Raw genomic sequence first — 20,831 nt, forward strand, 5'->3', positions numbered from 1 at the left:
GTGCAGCTCAGCTCCAGGGTGTGTAAAAACAGGCTGGGTCTCTGCCCCCTCTGCCTGTCTAGGAAGTTCCCTGCTGCATGAACAACCTACATAGCTAGCTGTACATGGCAGCCCTATGAGCGCCTCAACCTGAATACCTAACAGTGTTTCCACATCCAGGCTTTCATCCTTGCCCCAGAATACCCACATGCATTTTCTGTTATAAATAGGAAGAAACACTTATTTTACAGTCCCACAACCAAGATTGGGTCTCATTAAGACGCTAGTGCCATGAGTCAGCCCTAGAAAGTGAAAGCGTGGTTTAAGAAATGTAACTGTTTCCTCCCATGCCCCTAACAGGGATGTTGCGTTGGGACTTACCGTGGTAATTCCAGCCACATGACCCAAGATGGGGACCAGTCACTGGGTGGGGCCATGTTGTGGTTGGAATCCAGGGCTGCTGGGCTGCCGCAGTCCTCGTGGGGCTCACGCTCTTTGACTTCCAAAGCTTTGAGTACTATCGAGGAGGATGTTCTTTTCAACAGTCCCACTGCCTCACTCCTGCTGACCTCTGTCAGTTCGACCCCATTCACATTCAACAAAATGTCACCTGATGGCCAGAGAAGCAGAAGCTACCTTTAGTAAGAGCACGAACAAGGACTGCTGCTTAAAGTGCAAGGAGGTAGGGGCTGACTGGGATGCAGGGACACAGGGATGCCGAGAGGGCAAAGGTTTTCTTTGTTGATGGGAGGCCGGGTGCTCACATAGCAAATGGTAAAGAGTGTGTGCATTCCGAGGTGCTTTAAGACTTGTTTGGGGTTTTCTAAAGCACACCTATCTGTGTTTAGCTCTTGCTGAAGGAAGGAAGGGAGAGAGGAAAATTAGCCCTGTTCACTGTTTAATGAAAGAAAACCTACTTTTTCACTCTTTTGTTTCTTGTTTTTAGTATAAAAACATTTGGCAAAAGCTCCAGCATTTGCACAGAGCTTGGCAGGTAGTAGGCATCCAGTAAATATGGATTGAATGAATAAGAAACTACCCATGAGAGTGTCTGGCAGAGGAGTCTTGGAGCTGCACTCTTAAAGAAGAACATTTTCATTGCCAAGGTGAAAACAGCTACTACTGGTTAAGCACCTACTAAGTGAGGGATCATTTCCATACAGATCATATAATCCTCTAGCTCATGTTCTGCTAACAAGTCATTTTGACAAGCAACTTGTTTGGCTTCGTCATTCTCCACCCAGGTGTTTTGCAGAAAAAACTAAAATATACATCTCCCCATTTCCATTTTCTATTCTTTTGTCTCCATCTTGTTTTTTGTGTCTCCCTTTGCTTATCATCTTTCTTATACAGAATAACCGTAGCAAGAGCAAGACAGGAGGAGAGAAAGGCCTTGAGTCCTTTCTGACCCGAAAGAAGCATCTTTCAGCCAGCTGACTAAATCTCTTAAGATACCATCTCCCGATAGCTCCTCAGACTCAGCAACTGTACTTGGGAAACTACACAGTTTCTCTCTTGAATCTGGACTTTTAAATGGCGTAATTCCTCATTAATCTGAGCTACCCTCTTGTATGACTTGACAATATTATTAAGGATACATATTTGTAGAGGCAAATTTGATATCACCTTCCTTTATTTACTCAAAGTAGGCCAGAACACATGAGCTTAAAGTAGTGAAATACTTTTCACCTGGGAAAGTATCTAGCATGCTATTTTCACTTAACGAGTATTCATTGAATCAAATCTATCAAATGACTTTCTCTATCTAACCCATATAATGGAATAATTCATGTTTCATCACTAGATCAACCCACCAAAGAACCACTTAGAATGAATGGAACTAAATTATGCCATTTAATAGAGGCAACTTGCTCATAACCGTATAGTTCTCTATTAATTCCTGGAACAGTTTGGAGATTCTAGCTTTACTTGCAAGTAATAATTTAGTTCCACTCATTCTAAGCAGTTATTTGGTGGGTTGCAATTGAGAAGAGCGGAACCTGGTCTAGTAACTATACTCAAACCAATCATGGTCAATGGGTAGCAAAAGTCCTGGCTGATCACTCCCACACGCTCTCATTAATTTTGAAAATGGTTGCCTAACATAACAAGCTATTAATTTCTCTTAATACTCTGACACCCCAGTGCCTTTAAAATCCCTTTACTTTTTACCTGTTTTTATTCTTCCGTCTCTGCTTATAACTCCTCCAGGCTCAACACTGATGACATAGATAGGCAAATCCCATTCTCTGTGTGATGCTCCCCCTGCGACGGTCATGCCGAGAGATTCGCCGGGGTCTTTTCGGATATCTACCACCTTCTCATGACAAGTAGTTGTACGATGGAGGGGCTGAAGGCACAGACAGAAAAACGGCACATGAATTCACAACTTTGGTAGTTTTTGCATGTAGAAAATGCAAAGCGGGTATTTTTTCTACATGCAAAACTACCAAAGCTGCATAAATATGATGGTGGTTCTTGAAATGACAGAGAAAGACATGTGGAAAGAACCCTCACCTTATCTACCCCCAACCATAATAGGGTTACATGGTCACAAATTCTATAGGTTAACTCAGATAAAGTTTACATTTCAAAAGGAAAGAGTTAAAATGGAGGGAGTAACAGATTGGAAACCACTGGAAAAATAGATTTCTCAAATTTTTTTTGGTAGAGACAAAGTCTTGCTTTGTTGTCCAGGCTGGTCATGAACTCCTGGCCTGAAGTGCCTTGGCCTCCCAAAGTGCTGGGATTACAAGTGTGAGCCACTGCACCTGGCCATGGAGGAATCGTAAACACACAGAGTGAACTGCACCCAAAATTTCTCAAGTCAGCCATTTATTTCTGATAATAGTGAGTCAGCATTTCAAAAACATTTATGAGTATCGGGAACTCTTCTAAGTTAAAAAAAGTAACCATGTTTTATAGAGTCTTCTTTCACACCTGCTCAGTGCTTACCAGACAGCCTTGCCTGCAGTGAGCAAGCTATATTTAGTTGTGCACTGAGGGGCTGCATGCAGTGGCTGAAATGCCACAAATACAACACATGCCCATGTGTCCTGTGTTTCATGAACCAAAGTCCATAACCATTTCCTTTCTCAACCAGAAAGAGACCGACGTCGGCAATGGAAAAAAACCATCTGTGAAAGCTTCAGACACCCAGGGTTGCCTGACTTTGGCTGGAGAGAAGGAGAGTTATGTATGATAGACATGACTTTTCTATTTATCTGTTGTTGTTGTTTTTTGAGACAAAGTTTTGCTCTTGTTGCCCAGGCTGGAGTGCAATGGCACAATCTCAGCTCACTGCAACCTCTGCCTCCTGGGTTCAAATGATTCTCCTGCCTCAGCCTCCCGAGTAGCTGGGACTACAGGCATGTGCCACCACGCTGGGCAAAATTTGTATTTTTTTTAGCAGAGACGGGGTTTCTCCATGTTGGTCAGGTTAGTCTCGAACTCCCGACCTCAGGTGATCCGCCCACCTCAGCCTCCCAAAGTGTTGGGATTACAGGCGTGCGCCACTGTGCCCAGCCTATCTATCTTTTCTCTCCAGTCTCCTCACCTTACTTTGGATACCTTAGAATGTTCCCCAATGTTCAAAAACATAATTTATGATAAAATAGTTTAGGCTAACTAAAAACACCATGGGTACCTGAGTATTTGTCAAACTATAAGACACATTTCTATTTTACAATATTTGCTTTAGATTTTTAGAATAAAACATTTTAGACCAGCATAAAGAATAACAAAATGACCTACCCATGTACCTCGAGACTCTACATTAGAAATAAACAGTCCAAGTGCACTTGGTCCCTCTATGCCTCTTTCTGCTCACAGTCTTCCTCCTCCCCACAGAGGTAAACCATGCAAAATTTGATGCCTATCATTCCTTAACTTTTTTAATTGGCTAAACGTTTTCTGTCCCACAAATCCTGCTTTGTTGTCTTTGGTATTTCTTTGAATTGTTTAAGCTCTTATTTTTAAAACCAAACAAAATTTTAGTAAGAATATAAAAACTGCAATCATCAAACAGCCATATATGTCTTAGTTTTTTTTAAATCTATTACTTTTTTGTGAGGATATTTCAGAAGGCAGATAGAACGTAAGTTAAAATGGAAATAATTACAATTCCCACTAAGTCAGTTTGTACCTTTCGTGGAATTACAACTCATGACAGAGGGTTACAGCAGAAATGTGATCAGATCCTCCCAGCTCTTTCATGATGAAGGGGTGGAAGGAATGGTAAAACCACAGTGCAGATGGAGGCTACCTTCTCCACAATTTGATAACTTAGAATATGACATATTCTAGCTAATTCAACTAAAATTAGTTAACTAAAATTAGTTAATTAAGCTAATAAACTAGATTTTCACTAATAAAGACTATCCGTTAAATTTAAACATTAGGTATTTACTAGTAAAGAGACATCAGGGAGTCCTTATCCATAAAATGTTTTCATAGGACATATTTGGAGTGTCTAGACTCCTTATTGCAAATCAACATGGAATTTATGGATTTATGACGCTTGGCTGGCTGGAGAACCGAGAAGGGTGTATAACCCTGTCGGCGCTGTAATTAACACAGTATAAAGCAGAGATGTTCCAAAATAAAAAATTTGAATATTGTTTCTGTATATGTTACTCAAAAACTAAATTTGTAAGCTATTCCAACCAACACATAGATTGACGTGGAAAGAACAGGGCATTCCCTATTCTCTGTCGCAAGAAGAACGAGCTACCTTTAAGAATTTTTTTTAGTTACAAGTGATGCAATTAAAGCAGAACTCAGGAGAAATGACTGAAAGAAGCTCATTAGCATCACAACAGGACGCCAAGCCAAAGCTATAGGACTCTTAACCAATCCCCAGAACTCCCTAATGTTACATGAGCTCTAAGTGTTTAAATTATCTTCCTGGGCCCTTTGGCAAACACAAACAAAAACTAAAAATAATGGGGAAATCATTATTTTAATTTCTAGTCAGACTGAAACATTCAAAAGCCAAAAACCAAGCAAACTGCTTGCTTCACTTCAAAATGAATAAAATACAGTCCTTAAACAAGGTAACTCTTGGTAAAAACATGTCATTTATTTGGATTAGACTAGAAATCAGGTCCCTGTATGAGGTCTGCATGATCAGGTTTCAAAACTTTCCCGGACCTTCCCCTCTCCTGCTTGGATGGGAGACACCTGTTATCTCTTCAAGTCTTAAATATGAGACTTTGGGCTTGTAGTTTTACAAGTCAAAGTGTTTAAGTGAAAAAGTCCAAAGGCAATACTTAGCAATATTAAAGCAAGCAGCCTTCCCAAGCAATAGCTTCTTGCAGGAGCAGGAGACCTGCCCCAGGGGCCTCACCTTGGGAGTGTTGCTCCTCTCCCCTGGCCCTGGGGACCGGTTGCCATTGCTGTTCCAGCCGACTTCCTGAAAGATGTCAGGGCTCCGCTGCCGAACCCGGCGGGACACGACCAGGTGGACACGCCTCTCACTGGCCTGGGCAAGAAGACACAGGCATTACCCACTGTCAGCCTCCGTCCACTGCACCCAGCACCAGGGGCTTACAAAGACGCCATTTTGGTTACACCATTTTTTATGGAAAAACATGGTTTCTAGTTCGTCGGGATTTTTTTGTTAATACTCGTCTTGTAATTTGTCAAGAGCATGAGAGTTCTCTCCTTTATCCTTAAACCAGGTAGTAAATGTTGCTCTAAGGGAAAACCTAGGAAAGGTTTGGTTCCTTCCAATCTTTGAAAAGGCATCATTAGATTCTAATTTTTTTTTTTTTTTTTTTGAGAGAGTCTCACTCTGTTGCCCAGGCTGGATCGGCCCACTGCAACCTCCACCCCCTCCACCCCGGGTTCAAGTGATTTTCCTTCCCTCAGCCTCCCGAGTAGCTAGGATTACAGGTGCCTGCCACCTCACTCGGCTAATTTTTGGATTTTTAGTAGAGATGGGCTTTCAACATCTTGGCCAGGCTGGTCTTGAACTCCTGACCTCATGATCCACCCACCTCAGCCTCCCAAAGTGCTGGGATTACAGGCGTGAGCCACCACACCCAGCTGCTAATTCATTTTTAATTAATGGTTCTATTACATACAAGCCACGTCCTAAAGTCTCCCGAATAGAATTAGGTGCACAATGTAAAGTAGCAGCCCAAGGCAAAGGTCTGAGATCAATGGTACACGTAAAGAAAAAGAGATGGAGTTAATGGCAGTAACCTGCCCCTGCAGGAAGAGAAATCCTGAGCCTGACACTTGCAAATATTTGGGCACAGAAAAGGTTTAGCACTTTAGAAATATGGGGATGACTTCACACATTAATACAGCCTAATCAAAATCCTTTACCTTCAATTCGTAATCACAAAGACATGGAATCAATTTAAGTCCCCATCAACTGATGGGTAAAGAAAATGTGGTATGCGTGCCTATACCATGGAATACTACTCAGCCACAAGAAAGAATGAAATAATGTCTTTTGCAGCAACTTGGATGGAACTGGAGGCCATTATTCCAAGCGAAGTAACACAGGAATGGGAAACCAAATACTGCATGTTCTCACTTGTACGTGGGAGCTAACTTTTGGGTATGCAAAGGCATACAGAGTGATGTAGTGGACTTTGGAGACTCAGAAGAGGGGAGGGGAGGGTGAGTGGGTTGAGGGATGAAAAACTGCCTATTGGGTTCAATGTACACAACTCAAGTGACAGGTACACTAAAATCTCAGACTTCACCACTACACAATGCATCCATGTAAACAAACACCACTTGTATCCCTAAAACTAATAACATATAAAATATTTTTAAAACTGCAAAAGAGTCCTTTGCCTTGATTCTTTATTTTTTATGTGACTACCACTTATTCTGACTGCCAGTTCTCTCTGCTGTGTACATTGATATTTAGACAGGCATTCAGAACAGCAAATATAGTGCTTATTGGAAAGGTCCACTCCACATGACTGATATGGTTTGTATGTGTCCCCAGCCAAACCTCACCTTGAATTGTAGCTCCGATAATTCCTGTGTGTTGACAGAGGGATATGGTGGGAGGTAACCGATTCATGGGAGCGGGTCTTTCCTATGCTGTTCTCATGATAGCACGTCTCACAAGATCTGATGGTTTTATAAATGGGAGTTCCCCTGCACAAGCTCTCTTACCTGCCACCAGGTAAGACATACCTTTGCTCTTCCTTCATCTTTCACCATGATTGTGAGGCCTCCCCAGCCATGTAAAACTGAGTTCATTAAACCTCTTTCCTTTATAAATTACCCACTCTCTGGTATGTCTTTATTATTTATTAGCAGCATGAGAACAGACTAATACAATGATACATTTACAAACTGTCTTTCTGCCACAGATTCATTTCACATGTGTCTGATAGTGTGGGTCATTATTCGAGAATTCCTGACCATTGAGATTTCAGAGCTGCAGGCCATTCATTCTAAATCTTAGACCTAAATCTTAAACTCACATAAACAGGGCTCTCTGGTGGCCTAGGCTGAAATAGCCAGCTGACTTCTATCATTTTAGTAAAAGTTGAAAATGAATGAGGCATGGAAGATTTGATTAGAAAGGTTCCCAAGACAAACCTGGTTTAGGGACAAGGGAGATGGAAGAGAGAGGAGTAAGGTTTGGTGGTTCCTGTCTTCATCCCATCCCTTGCCCACTCACCACCACAGCAGAGCAGGGGCAGTGACCTGCCAGCCTTCTGCCTACACAAGGATGGTTATTGGGCTTAGGGGGAAAGTCAGGTCATGAAATGAGGGCACTGAAATTCCATGCTGTTTTCCACTGACTCAGGCAATGGGGGTGGAGATATTTGCTTCCTGCCTGCTATAGTCTGAACATGTTTTTCCCAAATTCACATGTTAAAATCCTAACCTAAAACATGGTGGCATCTGGAGATAGGACCTTTGGGAGGTGATTAGGTCATGAAGGCAGGTCCCTCCTAAGGGGATTAGTGCCCTTATGAAAGGGGCTGGAGGGAGCTTGTTTGCCCCTCTACCATGTAAGGACAAAGTGAGACAGTGCCATCTGTGAGAAAGTAGCTGTCCCCACACACTAAACCTGCTGGTGTCTTGATCTTTGACTTCTCAACCTCCAGAACTGTGAGAAATAAATTTCTATTATTTATAAGCCACTCAGTTTAGTGTATTTTGCTACAGCAGCCCAAATGAACTAAGACAATGCCTTTTCTACATCTTCCTTCCCAGAGCAAACAACTCACTTTCCCTTTCAGGAACCAGGACCTTGTTTTAAAAATCTCAAGCAAACATGTTGGGAGGCCGAGGTAGGTGGCTCACTTGAGGTCAGGAATCCAAGACCAGCCTGGCCAACATGGGGAAACCTTTTCTATACTAAAAATCCAAAAATCATCCTTGGGATACAAGGCTTGTTCGACATACACAAATCAATAAAGGTAATCCATCAAAGAAACAGAACCAAAGACAAAGACCACGATTATCTTAATAGATGCAGAGAAGGCCTTAGACAAAATTCAACAGCATTTATGCTAAAAACTCTCCATAAACTAGGTATTAAGGGAACGTATCTCAAAATAATAAGAGCTATTTATGACAAACCCACAGTCAATATCATAGTGAATGGGCAAAAACTGGAAGCATTCCCTTTGAAAACCAGCACAAGACAAGGATGTCCTCTCTCACCACTCCTATTCAACACAGTATTGGAAGTTCTGGCCAGGGCAATCAGGCAAGAAAGAAATAATGGGTATTCAATTAGGAAAAGAGGAAGTCAAATTGTCTCTATTTGCAGAGGACATGACTGTGTAATTAGAAGATTCCATCATCTCAGCCCAAAATTTCCTTAAGCTGATAAGCAACTTTAGTAAAGTCTCAGGATACAAAAATCGATGTGCAAAAATCACAAGCATTTCTATATACCAACAACAGACAGAGAGCCAAATCATGAGTGAACTCCCATTCACAATTGCTACAAAGAGAATAAACTACCTAGGAATATAACTAACGAGGGATGTGAATGATCTCTTCAAAGAGAACTACAAACCACTGCTCAAGAAAATATGAGAGAACACAAACAGTTGGAAAAACATTACATGCTCATGGTTAGGAAGACTCAGTATCGTGAAAATGGCCATACTGCTCAAAGTAATTTATAGATTCAATGCGATCCCCATGAAGCTACCATTGACTTTCTTCACAGAATTGAAAAAAACCTCCTTAAATTTCATATGGAACAAAAAAGAGCCCACATAGCCAAGACAACCCTAAGTAAAAAAAACCAAAGCTGGAGGCATCACGCTACCTGACTTCAAACTATACTACAAGGCTACAGTAATCAAAACAGCATGGTACTGGTACCAAAACAGAGATACAGACCAATGAAACAGAACAGAGGCCTCAGAAATAATGCCACAAATCTACAACCATCTGATCTTTGACAAACCTGACAAAAACAAGCAATGGGGAAAAGGATTCCCTGTTTAATAAATGGTGTGGGAAAACTGGTTAGCCATATGTAGAAAGCTGAAACTAGATCCCTTTCTTACACCTTATACAAAAATTAACTCAAGATGGATTAAAGATTTAAATGTAAGACCTAAAACCATAAAAACCCTAGGAGAAAACCTAGGCAATACCATTCAGGACACAGGCATAGGCAAGGACTTTATGACTAAAACACCAAAAGCAATGGCAACAAAAGCAAAAATGGACAAGTGGGATCTAATTAAACTAAAGAACTTCTGCACAGAAAAAAAAAGTATCTATATCTATATATCTGTATCTATCTCTCTATCTATATCTCTATCTATCTATCTCATCAGAATGAACAGGCAACCTACAGAATGGGAGTAAATTTTTGCAATCTACCCATCTGACAAAGCGCTACTATCCAGAATCTACAAAGAACTTAAACAAATTTACAAGAAAAAAGAACTCCATCAAAAAGTGGGCCAAGGATATGAACAGACACTTCTCAAAAGAAGACATTTATGCAGCCAAAAAACATATGAAAAAAAACCTCATCATCACTGGTCATTAGAGAAATGCAAATCAAAACCACATGGAGATACCATCTCACGCCAGTTAGTATGGTGATCATTAAAAAAAGACAACAGATGCTGGAGAGGATGTGGAGAAACAGAAATGCTTTTACACTGTTGGTGGCAGTATAAATTAGTTCAACCATTGTGGAAGACAGTGTGGCGATTCCTCAGGGATCTAGAACTAGAAATACCATTTGACCCAGCAATCCCATTACTGGTATATACTTAAAGGATTATAAATAATTCTATTATAAAGACACAAGCACACGTATGTTCATTGTGGCACTGTTCACAATAGCAAAGACCTGGAACCAACCCAAATGCCCATCAATGATAGACTGGATAAAGAAAAGGTGGCACATATATACCATGGAATACTATGCAGCCATAAAAAAGGATGAGCTCATGTTCTTTGCAGGGACATGGATGACGTTGGAAACCACCATTCTCAGCAAACACAAGAACTGAAAACCAAACACCACATGTTCTCACTCATAAGTGGGTGTTGAATAATGAGAACACACGGACAGAGAGAGGGGAACATCATACACCAGGGCTGTCAGGTGATAGGGGTCTAGGGGAGGGATAGCAGGGGGTGGAGGGCTAGGGAAGGGATAGCATTAGGAGAAATACCTAACGTAGATGACGGAGTGATGGATGCGACAAACCACCATGGCACGTGTATGCCCTTGTAACAAACCTGCATGTTCTACACATGTACCCCAAAACTTAAAGTATAATTAAAAAATAAATGAATAAAATAAAAATACAAAAATCAGCTGGGCATGGTGGCAGGCACCTGTAATCCCAGCTACTTTGGAGGCTGCAGCAGGAAAACTGCTCGAACCCAGGGGTGGAGGTTGCAGTGAGCTGAGATTGTGCCACTGTACTCCACCCTGAGTGACAGAGCAAGATTCTATCTCAAAAAACAAAAACAAAAACGAAGCAAAACAAAACAAACTTAAATAAAAACCACCCACCAATGAAACCAAATCCCTTATGGTTGTCTGACACTGACCAGTCCAAATCTTCATGACTTTGCATTCTTATGATAACACCACTTCTCAGCGCTCTTTTGAAACTTAGGGGGTCATGATTTGGGTAGCTGTGAATTAAATGAACTTTTAGAGACAACTGCTAGGGCACAGTAAGAATGTCCATTGTAACATCACAATGGACGATTGACCAGGTAAGTTGATTCATTTCACAAACACTAGAAAATCCTACTGAAAAGAACCTAAAAAAGAAGTTGGAGTCCTCTGCCCATGCCCTTCACATAAAGCATGGCCTTCACTTCTGATCTCCCCAGCCATGGCTAACGTATCCTGCCTTTGTTCTCCTGTCTATCTTGAATTCCCTGGTGTTTCTCATCACATATAAAGCCTGTGTCTGAACAGAACAAAAACAAAAAGCCCAGGAAACAATCGTGAAGAAAGCCAACATGAAGAACGATGCAATTAGCCAACTAAATCCATTTCTTGCAGAGTATTTGTAATAGCTATGTCCTTCTTTGTACTATAAGCCTCCCTTCTTCTAAATAAGATTATCTTTGGGAACTCTCTAAAGCAGAAATTACTAAAAGATAAGAAGTGGTGAACATTCAGGTCAAAATTCCAATTACTGAGCTCGAATTTGCTCTCTTAGGGGAAATTCCGATGTTTTGAAGGATCCTAGCAGCATGTCCATAGGCCTGCAAATTGCATCACGTTCATTTTGAATGAGGAGCAGCCATATGATCTAAGCGCCTCATAAGAATTGAGAAAATTTTAGACTTACATATCGAATCAACTTGCCAGGCAAAATCCAAATTGCCAAGGAGAGGCCTGGAAGAACTATTTAATTCACATTTTCGAGCACAAATTTCTCACTGGATTTTCAAATGCTGGCTTTGGTATTAAGCTGTTGGCAGGAATATCACAACAATAAATAACTCTGGTATCAATTTACTTGGAGAGAAATTCTTTTCAAGACTGGATCTGTAGCTCTTACCAGCCACCTTGTAAATTGCTCCCAGGAAGACTTTGTTTGATGCACTTTTGTAGTGTTTGAAGATTTAAGGTAGAAATGGGCTAATATGCTTGTCCTGGCTTTAACTCCTATCAGCAGCAGCTGGATTCAGTGTAGAAAAATAGCCCCTAGCACCAGAGAATCTTTCTTTCCACCGGCATGAATGTGGTGTGAGTGTGAGGAGGGGGAACATGGGGGAGACACAGAAAGATGAATGAGAAAATGGCAGACACTTGTTTATTTCACACCCACATGATGCCTGCCAAGAAAGTGGACACAGTAGATCTGTCATCCCAGCAAGCAAGGAGTAACTCACTGCAAGAAAGAGGCAAGACGGCTTCTCTCTTGCATCTCTTAGGATGTTGCAATTTGGGCAAAAGGATGCTTTAACAATTGCGGCTACCTTCATTAGAAGACATGGCTTTAAGTTTCCTCTCCCTTAGGCATCCTAGACTGTGATCTAGGCAAATTCTGGACACACTAGTTACAATCTGCATAGCTTGGCTGCTGTATCATATCATCCTTTCTCTCCCAAGAGCCCAAGCACTAGACTCCCTCTTTCTTTTCCACCCTAGGCCGGTTCACCCCTCTTTAGGAAACTTGGTAGTCCTCTGCTCCTGGGAGGGCACAATATTGATGCCAAACTCAGTGAAGACACCTGATTAGCAGAGTGCCCGACAGCCCAGAGCTCCTGGACTCAAATGACCCTCCTGCCTCAGCCTCCTGAGTAGCTGGGACTACAGGCATGCCACAGTGCCCGGCATCCCTCTCTCTTTTCTACAGGTTAAGGGGAAGGGGTTCTGATGCCATCCATATTCTCCCCTGTGGATGTTAGCTTATTGGCAGCCTCCTGACAAGCACTCTGTCCCCAAGTCTGATCTATGCCTGCCCTGGGCCAGACACCACACTGGGAACCTTGAGAACATGATTCCTGCCCTCCTGGAATGTTTCCTACTTCAGGGACAGTCAAGGTGGGAGTGCCATTAAAGAGAAACAGGGACTACACTGAAGGGTCTCCAGAGGTAGGACCAATAGGAACCATCTAATATTCAGAGAAGAAAAGAGAATTAAAACTGAGTAGCATTTGTATAGAAAGACTTGCTATCTGTTGTTTTGTTTAATGACTGCTTTTCTCTGTTCTTTTGAGATTTGACTCAAAACAGCCAATCATATTTATATGATAGAACTAAGTATTTTGCAGAGCTATACACTGGAGCACAGGGCATCTTCCTTTCTTTCCTTTTTTTTTTTTTTTTTTTTTTTTTTTGAGACAGAGTCTTGCTCTGTCACCCAGGCTGGAGTGCAATGGCATGATCACAGCTCACTGCAACTTCTGCCTCCCAGGTTCAAGTGATTCTTCTGCCTCAGCCTCCCAAGTAGCTGGGACTCCAGGCATGCGCCACCACACCTGGCTAATTTTTGCATTTTTAGTAGAGACAAGGTTTCACCATATTGGCCAGGCTGGTCTCAAACCCCTGACCTCAGGCAATCCACCCACCTTGGCTTCCTAAAAAGTGCTGGGATGACAGGATGAGCCACCAAGCCCCGCCAGCACAGGGCATCTTTCTACTGTCCTGGCATTGCATGAATGCATACAGTAGCTAAACAAAGAAAAACATAGTCCAGCAGCCTCATTTATATCTACCCATCTTTAAATAACAAAGCCTATCTCTTATAGCTGGAAGGAGTCTGGGAACGTTATGTGACCTCTTGCCAAGCAAGCATCTTCCTTTGTGTTTAGCCTGCAATTCTTTCCCCTCCAAAATCCACTATGGCTCATGAAAACTGCCCATACCATCAGGGTGAAACATAGACCAAGAACTTTACAGAGCAGAGAGATGGGAGTCAAATGCGCCACCACCAAGGAGCAGCATTTTGCAGAGCTGTACACTGGAGCACAGGGCATCTTTCTACTGACTGGGCGTCGCATGAGTCCATACAGTGACTATGAGAACCAGTGATACCTACGGGGAGAGCACGAGTTGGTCAAGTACCTGTTCTCATCCAGCCAAAGGCTTCACCTGCTCATTGGCAGAGAATGATTAGAGTCAAGCCAAATGCATAACATTCACTGCCTTTTTGACATATAGCTATATGCTTAAGTAAAATGTATTATAAACTATATAAAATTCACTGGGTTCATTTATTCCTGTGTTTCTTGTATTAGTTTTATAAAGTTTCGAGTTAAGAAAGTTAAGAGTTGGCTGGGTACGGTGGCTCACGCCTATAATCCCAGCAGTTTGGGAGGCCAACGTGGGTGGATCACCTGAGGTCGGGAATTTGAGTCCAGCCTGATCAACTGAGAAACCCCGTCTCTACTAAAAATACAAACTTAGGCAGGCGTGGCGGCTCATGCCTGTAATCCCAGCTACTCGGGAGGCTGAGACAGGAGAATTGCTTGAACCCGGGAGGCAGAGGTTGCAATAAGCCAAGATTGCACCATTATACTCCAGCCTGGGCAATAAGAGTGAAACTCTCTCAAAAAAATAAAAATAAATAAAGAATTGCCACCCTCTCCCCACAATGCCGCAGGGTATTATTCTACACATACACTTGGAAGGAGACTCCAAACTGACTGCTGGGCTTCAGGACTGTGTTGTTCAGCATAGGCAGACCATGTACATAGCTCCCATTATAGCCTAGCCTTGGTCCACAGGAGACTCATGCCTGATTGCACAGGCCCCTTGTTACACAGACAGGTGAGAGCTGTAATGTGACTGATAACTATATAAGCTGCTTATAGAGCTCAACTTCTAGGGTTTCATCATCAACATATTTTATATTAACATGATATTTGAATAATCACCTCTTTAGAAAAAATAATCCTGCATTCCTCACTGGTTTCTTTTCCAAGTATCTCAGAATGAGACAGTTTGGCTTTAAATGATTTTCAGTATATACTTGTGGGGATGGCTCTTTCTACACCGTCTGTGGTTGCCCCATTTTAGAATCCCTTCCAGCAACTGTTCAAGTATCATCCTCAGTGAATCCATCTTGTGCTCACAAAGCCCTGGGAAATTGTGAAGGCACTGTTTCCATAAAATTAGAAAGTCACAGACACACGAGAGATGTGAGACATCATCTCATCCAGCATTTTCTCTATAGCCTATAAAATCATCCTATTTCCCTACACATTCCTTGCCATGTTGTCACGCAGCTCATGCTTCAATACCCTCAATGACAGGGAGCTCACTGTGTCCCAAGGCAGCACAGGCCATTTTTAGACAACACTAATCACAATGTTTGTCCTTAGGCTGAACTTAAATTTGCCATCCTATCGCCCGCCCGTGGGTCTAGTTATGCCCAGTAGGGCAACCCCACATCAATTTCCCTGTGATAGCCCTATTTGAAGATCGATTTTATTGTCCTGTCTTAGCTATTTCCCTTTCCAGTCAACTATTCCTAGTTTTTTTCAACATTTAATATGTTTTCAAGTCATCTCAAAAACATGGTAAGTTCTGGACTCGCTGTAATAAAGCCGTGTGTGTGCACATGCAGAATAGGGCCCAGAAGATGAGTCCTGGTCTGCCCAGTACAGAGTAGGGTCTTTCTGCTGATGAACCAACTGCACTAAAGACCTCATTAGTGGCGTTTCCATTTCGTCATTCGTACAAGCCTAGGGGATTGTCTCTATGCTCTATGAATCCAAAAACTCAGTAGATTCCTGTCTTTACCTATGGATTAATTGAAAGGTGACAAGGAGGTATTCAAGACTACACTATAGAACAAATTATAGCAGAGCAGCCTACCCCTGAGACCACATGATGGCACACAGACCTTACATGACAATACAGACAACTGGAAGTATCAGAGAACCAAATGACATGCTAGAAAAATATCAAAGTCATCAGTCATTCCTGTCAATGTCTCAATGTATTTCACAACAAGGTACGAAAACAGAACCCTGCCCCTTCCCCTCGTTCTGGTGAACAAAAGAACTTCCAGGGAAAAAAATTCCTCCCACTGAGCAACAAGTTGGAGGCTCCAGAAACATAACTCTAGAATGAATGAATGGTGTACTCTAAGTTGATATTTCGTATAAAATGAGTTTGGTCAGAGCAAATCTCATCTGCGTTGATTTGTTTGCCATTGAAACTTCGGACCCCAGCACAGTGCCTGGTATATTAAAAAGCTTATGAGTATCTTCTGCTGGAGAGGTGCTAGCTCCCTCAATGAGCTAAAAGCAACCAGTCTGGCCAAGGACAGAAGAAATTAAGGAGGGTTTGAAGAAACCTAGTAAACAGGATCTTAAGATTTGATCAGGGTAGAAAAGGAGAATTAGGGCAGGAATTTATGGTTTATTTTTCCCAGTAGACTATATAGCTCCATGTTCACCCTTATGTTCCCAGAAGCATATATCTTTAGATGCAAAGACATTAATGATAATACAGATGGTGACTTATATGGGGTCATAAAGATGTCAGTGATGAAGTCAGGACAAGGATTTAGTTCTTGATTCTCTGAATCTGCTGGTAGCTGCGTCAGTAAAATGACTCAACATTCTTGCCTCAGACACCATTTATCTTACAGTATCTAGAAGTTACTCTCATGATTATGTTCTATAAAAATATGTATTTTGGGGGGATATTTGGGTTAGAGGAAGGGTAGTGAAGTTTCAAGATCCCCTAATATTTGCAGTGTATAGCTACACATAATGTTTACTCATGAAATTCTAAGTTGAAAAGCTGCACAGTTTACCAAGTCGTATACTTTATCAAGAATGCATAAAATTTACAGCCCTATATAAAAATCATTTGGACTTAGAGAATTCAGCTCGAGGAGATAAAAAAAGAATCTATGTATAATGAAGTCTATGTGCATTAAATTTACCACAAAACCATGGTAAGATAATTTAAGTAGAGATTTAATTCCAGATTAGGTGTACTTATCTATTAAAAATAGATCTATCAGGTTTTATTTCGCTGGCGATTCTTACTGCCTCCGGGGGACTTGAATGTTTATAGGTCAACAAAATTCTACCTTTTTTGCAGGTATACAGCAGAATTCATGAGCTGGAATTATGCATTTAAAATACATTTAGGTAATGCGAGTAGTCCATTATTTGCTTTGTGGTTCTGTCTGAAGGTCTATCTCATTTAAAAAAATCAAAAGTTTGAAGAGCCTGTTGTCAAATGTTCTTTGATGAAATTAATTCTCATTTAAATATTGATTCATATAAGGAAAGAAACAATTACACATATGCCAGTATTGATGAAAACCCCTACTATCATCTCTACAAATGGCTTTGAATATTTTCAGTTTCTGCATCAAGTCTGGAATAGCCTAAGGAAAAAAGCCTTAAGAGGGACATTCAAATCTGAATCTTTGGTCCATTACTTCTTTGTTCTGTTATCTTAGCTGTGACATCAGACAGTTCTAAAAAGCTGTCTCTTTCATAGTTATTCCAGTCATGATGCCCAGAACACTTGAGATATGACAATGGAGAAAAGTAAGATTGTACTTAGTTGCTACAAAAGTCATTAGCACCGTATTTGAGGCTTCCATCTCCATAAGGACTTTCTTCTTAAAAGGGCCTGGCAAACCCAGGCTTCTGCTGAGTAAGCCGAGGTTAGAGCTGAATATATGTAAAGCCGGTCAAATATAAAATAGTTGTGGCTTCTCTGTAATAACTCTTCCCTGAAATAACGTAGAAAAAAGCTGAATGTGAGGTACTGTGGGAGAAAACATGACCAAAAAAACATGTTGTCTGGGAATTTCTTTGTAAGGCAGATGTGATTCATGGAGTAGACATACAAAGGCAACATAGCCAAGGATTGGTTAGAAATCTGAGTCTCAACCTTTGAAGGGTACTTAGTTTAAACCCCTCAGCCTGGTGTGTGTTACAAATATCACATAAATAAAATCCACTCTTGAGAAACAACATGCGATTGCTTAGCTGGGTTTTTCCAGCAGTCCGTGTTTTCCATTTCTTTTTCAACTAGCTTTGCTCCCATTTTTTTTTTTTAAAGTGTTTTCCTGCTTATAAAGCATGTTGGCTTTGTTTAGTAAGCAAAATAATCTTTTAGGAAGTCCCAGTGTTAGGCAAGATTTTATTTCATAAATTAACTTTCTTAGGGAAAAAATGATTTTTGCTCCTCTGTTATTAATCTACAAAAGCAGAGTGCCATATGTACTCACAACTTTTCCAAATGACATAGTAAGTGTTTTTCTTTTGCCTATTGTGAAGTATAGTTGGCAAACATTATCTCCAAAATGTGAGCTGCACTGACTGACCTCCAGAGGGAGTTAACAAGGGTAACATGAAAAAATACTGCTGGTCACCTAAAAAGCTAATTTTCAAAGTGAGGAAAAAAAAACTATGCTAAGAATGCAGTTTCTTCATAAAGAAATACAATGGACTCTCCCTTTTCCATGTGTAAATGTTTTCATAAACATGGTCTATTTTCTCTTCTCACTCATTGGCTGGCTAATGCCACTGCCTAATACTGACTTGGTCATTTTGAGATCAAAGGCAGGAATACATTCTAAGCTCTAAGAGGCCAGGAGCTGTGCCAGCCTAGTTCACCATGATACCACACTCCTCTTGGCACAAAGAAATTGCTCAGCCAATAATTACTGAACAAATTCAGGGGGACAAAGAGCAGATATAATACATGAAAGCAGATTTGGTGCTTCTTTGGTAAATAGTTTGATAACCAATCCCTAGGAGATAAAGTTAATGTATAAAATATATTTTAGATACACATAGATGTTCATAATTTGACTCCACTTACTCATTTGGCAAATATTTAGCAAGTGCCTGCTACTGCCAGGCATTGCTTTAAGCACTGAGGATACTTTTTTTTTCTTTTTTTTTTGAGACGGAGTTTCACTTTTTTTGCCCAGGCTGGAGTACAATGGCATGATCTTGGCTCACTGCAATATCTGCCTCCTGGTTTCAAGCAATTCTTCTGCCTCAGTCTCCCAAGTATCTGGGATTACAGGCATGCACCATCACTCCTGGCTAATTTTATATTTTTAGTAGAGATGGGATTTCACCATGTTGGCCAGGCTGGTCTCGAACTCCTGATCTCAAGTGATCCACCCACCTTGGCCTCCCAAAGTTCTGGGATTAGAGGCATGAGCCACTGTGCCTGGCTGAGGATACAACACTTTACTGTACTATCTGGCAGGTAATATTTGTTGGTAGGAATTGAAACATATTATAGGATAAAGTATATATGTGCAGAAGTGGACACAATTCTAAGTAGGACTGAGAGTGAAGAGCTCTCTGAGGAAGTGACAGTTGAAGGGAGACCTGAATGAACTATGGGAATGCGGCAAACAGATATTTAGAAGATTCTTCCAGGCAGAGGAACAGCAAGAATGTCAGCCCTGAGGCAGAAATGCTCTTCAGAGCAACAAGGCGGCAATGCGGCACATGGTTAAACGCGGGGAGAATACTAGACATTCTCTTCTGTAATAAATGAGGTTGGAGAGAGAACAGAAGGCCAGGTGATGGCAGGTCATGGTAAGGATGTCTCGGGAAGCCTCAGAGGGCTGAGAGGAAGAGAGCGGCATCCTGACTGGAGGGGCCTGGTAAAGAGCTCATTCTCTCTGCTGTGTGGAGAGCAGGAGGGAGATGATCAAGTGTGGAAGGCAGGAGGCCAGCAAAGAGGTTCTGGCCATCACCCAGACCAGGCCAAAATGGGTTGGGGGAGGGACGGTGAGGTGAGTCAAGGTTCTTTTTGGTTCAAGTCACTGGATAAAGAGCGGTGCCATTTTTACAGACGGGGAATGACCTAGGGGAGAGCAGGTTGGGTGGGCAAGGGGTGGAATGAAGAGGAGCCAAGGGTTCAGTTTTGAACAAGAAGTTTGAGATGCCTCTGCCATATCCGCAGGAAGATACGAAGCAGGCATCTGGAGGTGCAAGTGTGGTTAGAGGAGAAGGTGAGGCAGCCACATGAACTTGGGAATAGATGGCATACACCTCAGAAAGAAAATGTATTGACCTCGTGATCCACCCACCTCGGCCTCTCAAAGTGCTGGGATTACAGGCGTGAGCCACTGCGCTTGGCCAGAAAATGCCTCTTCTAACTCTGGTATTGTTTCCCACCTGCTCTGCGGGGCATGAGCTCAGGCCCTCTTGGTCAGGTCAGCATCCATGGGGGCCGGGTGCCACCTCGGAACTGGGACACCGCCAAAGGCTACAGTTCAGGAGCTGAGGTACCACGTGTACTTTCTGCCCTGGCGGGCACAGGGAGAAGGATAAGTCCACGTGCACCCTCTGCCTCAGGCTGCCCAGGTCTACAACGACAGTAATACCATCCAACACTTGGTCGTCTTTCAAGAAGAGGGATAAGCTACTGCACAGGACGGTGAAGAGAGTTGTCAGCACCTGGAAGAATCACATAACCAGATCTCAGGTGCAGGCAAATTTATCTGTGTTTAGACGATCAAGTCCTTGAGGGCAAGCAGTCTTTTGAATCACCCTGCATGGAATCTGGTACAGGGCTCAGTCAGTTACTGCTGCTGACTTACTGCCTATTCTCCGGGTGTGAAGACTTCAGTCACTAAGTGGAAGCTGACATAGACTTGCTGGATAATTGAGAAAGCTTCTTAAGGTAAGGCCTCTGGACTTTGCCCTTCTCCTTTCTGCTCTCCACTGCCTTAAAGAGATCCTTCTAGAAGATCATGCCATTTCCTTTCCTAAACCCTTCCAAGGATGCCCCCATGGCTTTGGGATAAAGTCCGAGGTCCTTAGCATGGCTCTCAATATTTCACATGATCTGTCTCTGGCCTCGTCCATGGCTGCTTTTTTTTTTTTTTTTTTTTGAGACGGAGTTTCACTCTTGTTACCCAGGCTGGAGTGCAATGGCGCGATCTCGGCTC

The 20,831-nt window shown here is 41.9% G+C and overlaps 1 protein-coding gene across 4 annotated transcripts in view; it reads right to left on the minus strand.

Moving 5' to 3' along the window:
- LNX1 (ligand of numb-protein X 1) overlaps positions 1 to 20,831 on the minus strand; it is a 124,792-nt gene that overhangs the window by 14,136 nt on the left and 89,825 nt on the right. For all 4 annotated transcript variants that reach the window (XM_064367101.1, XM_012441094.3, XM_012441095.2 and 1 more), the window contains 3 exons: positions 5,327 to 5,461; positions 2,152 to 2,329; positions 361 to 589 (listed from right to left, as the gene is read on the minus strand). In XM_064367101.1, the coding sequence (XP_064223171.1) occupies positions 361 to 589; positions 2,152 to 2,329; positions 5,327 to 5,461 (542 nt within the window). The remainder of the gene's footprint in view (positions 1 to 360; positions 590 to 2,151; positions 2,330 to 5,326; positions 5,462 to 20,831) is intronic.

The sequence above is a fragment of the Aotus nancymaae genome, unplaced genomic scaffold, assembly GCF_030222135.1.
Source record: "Aotus nancymaae isolate 86718 unplaced genomic scaffold, 86718_ANA_hifiasm-v0.15.2.pri h1tg000006l, whole genome shotgun sequence".
NCBI classification, from domain to species: Eukaryota; Metazoa; Chordata; class Mammalia; order Primates; family Aotidae; genus Aotus; species Aotus nancymaae.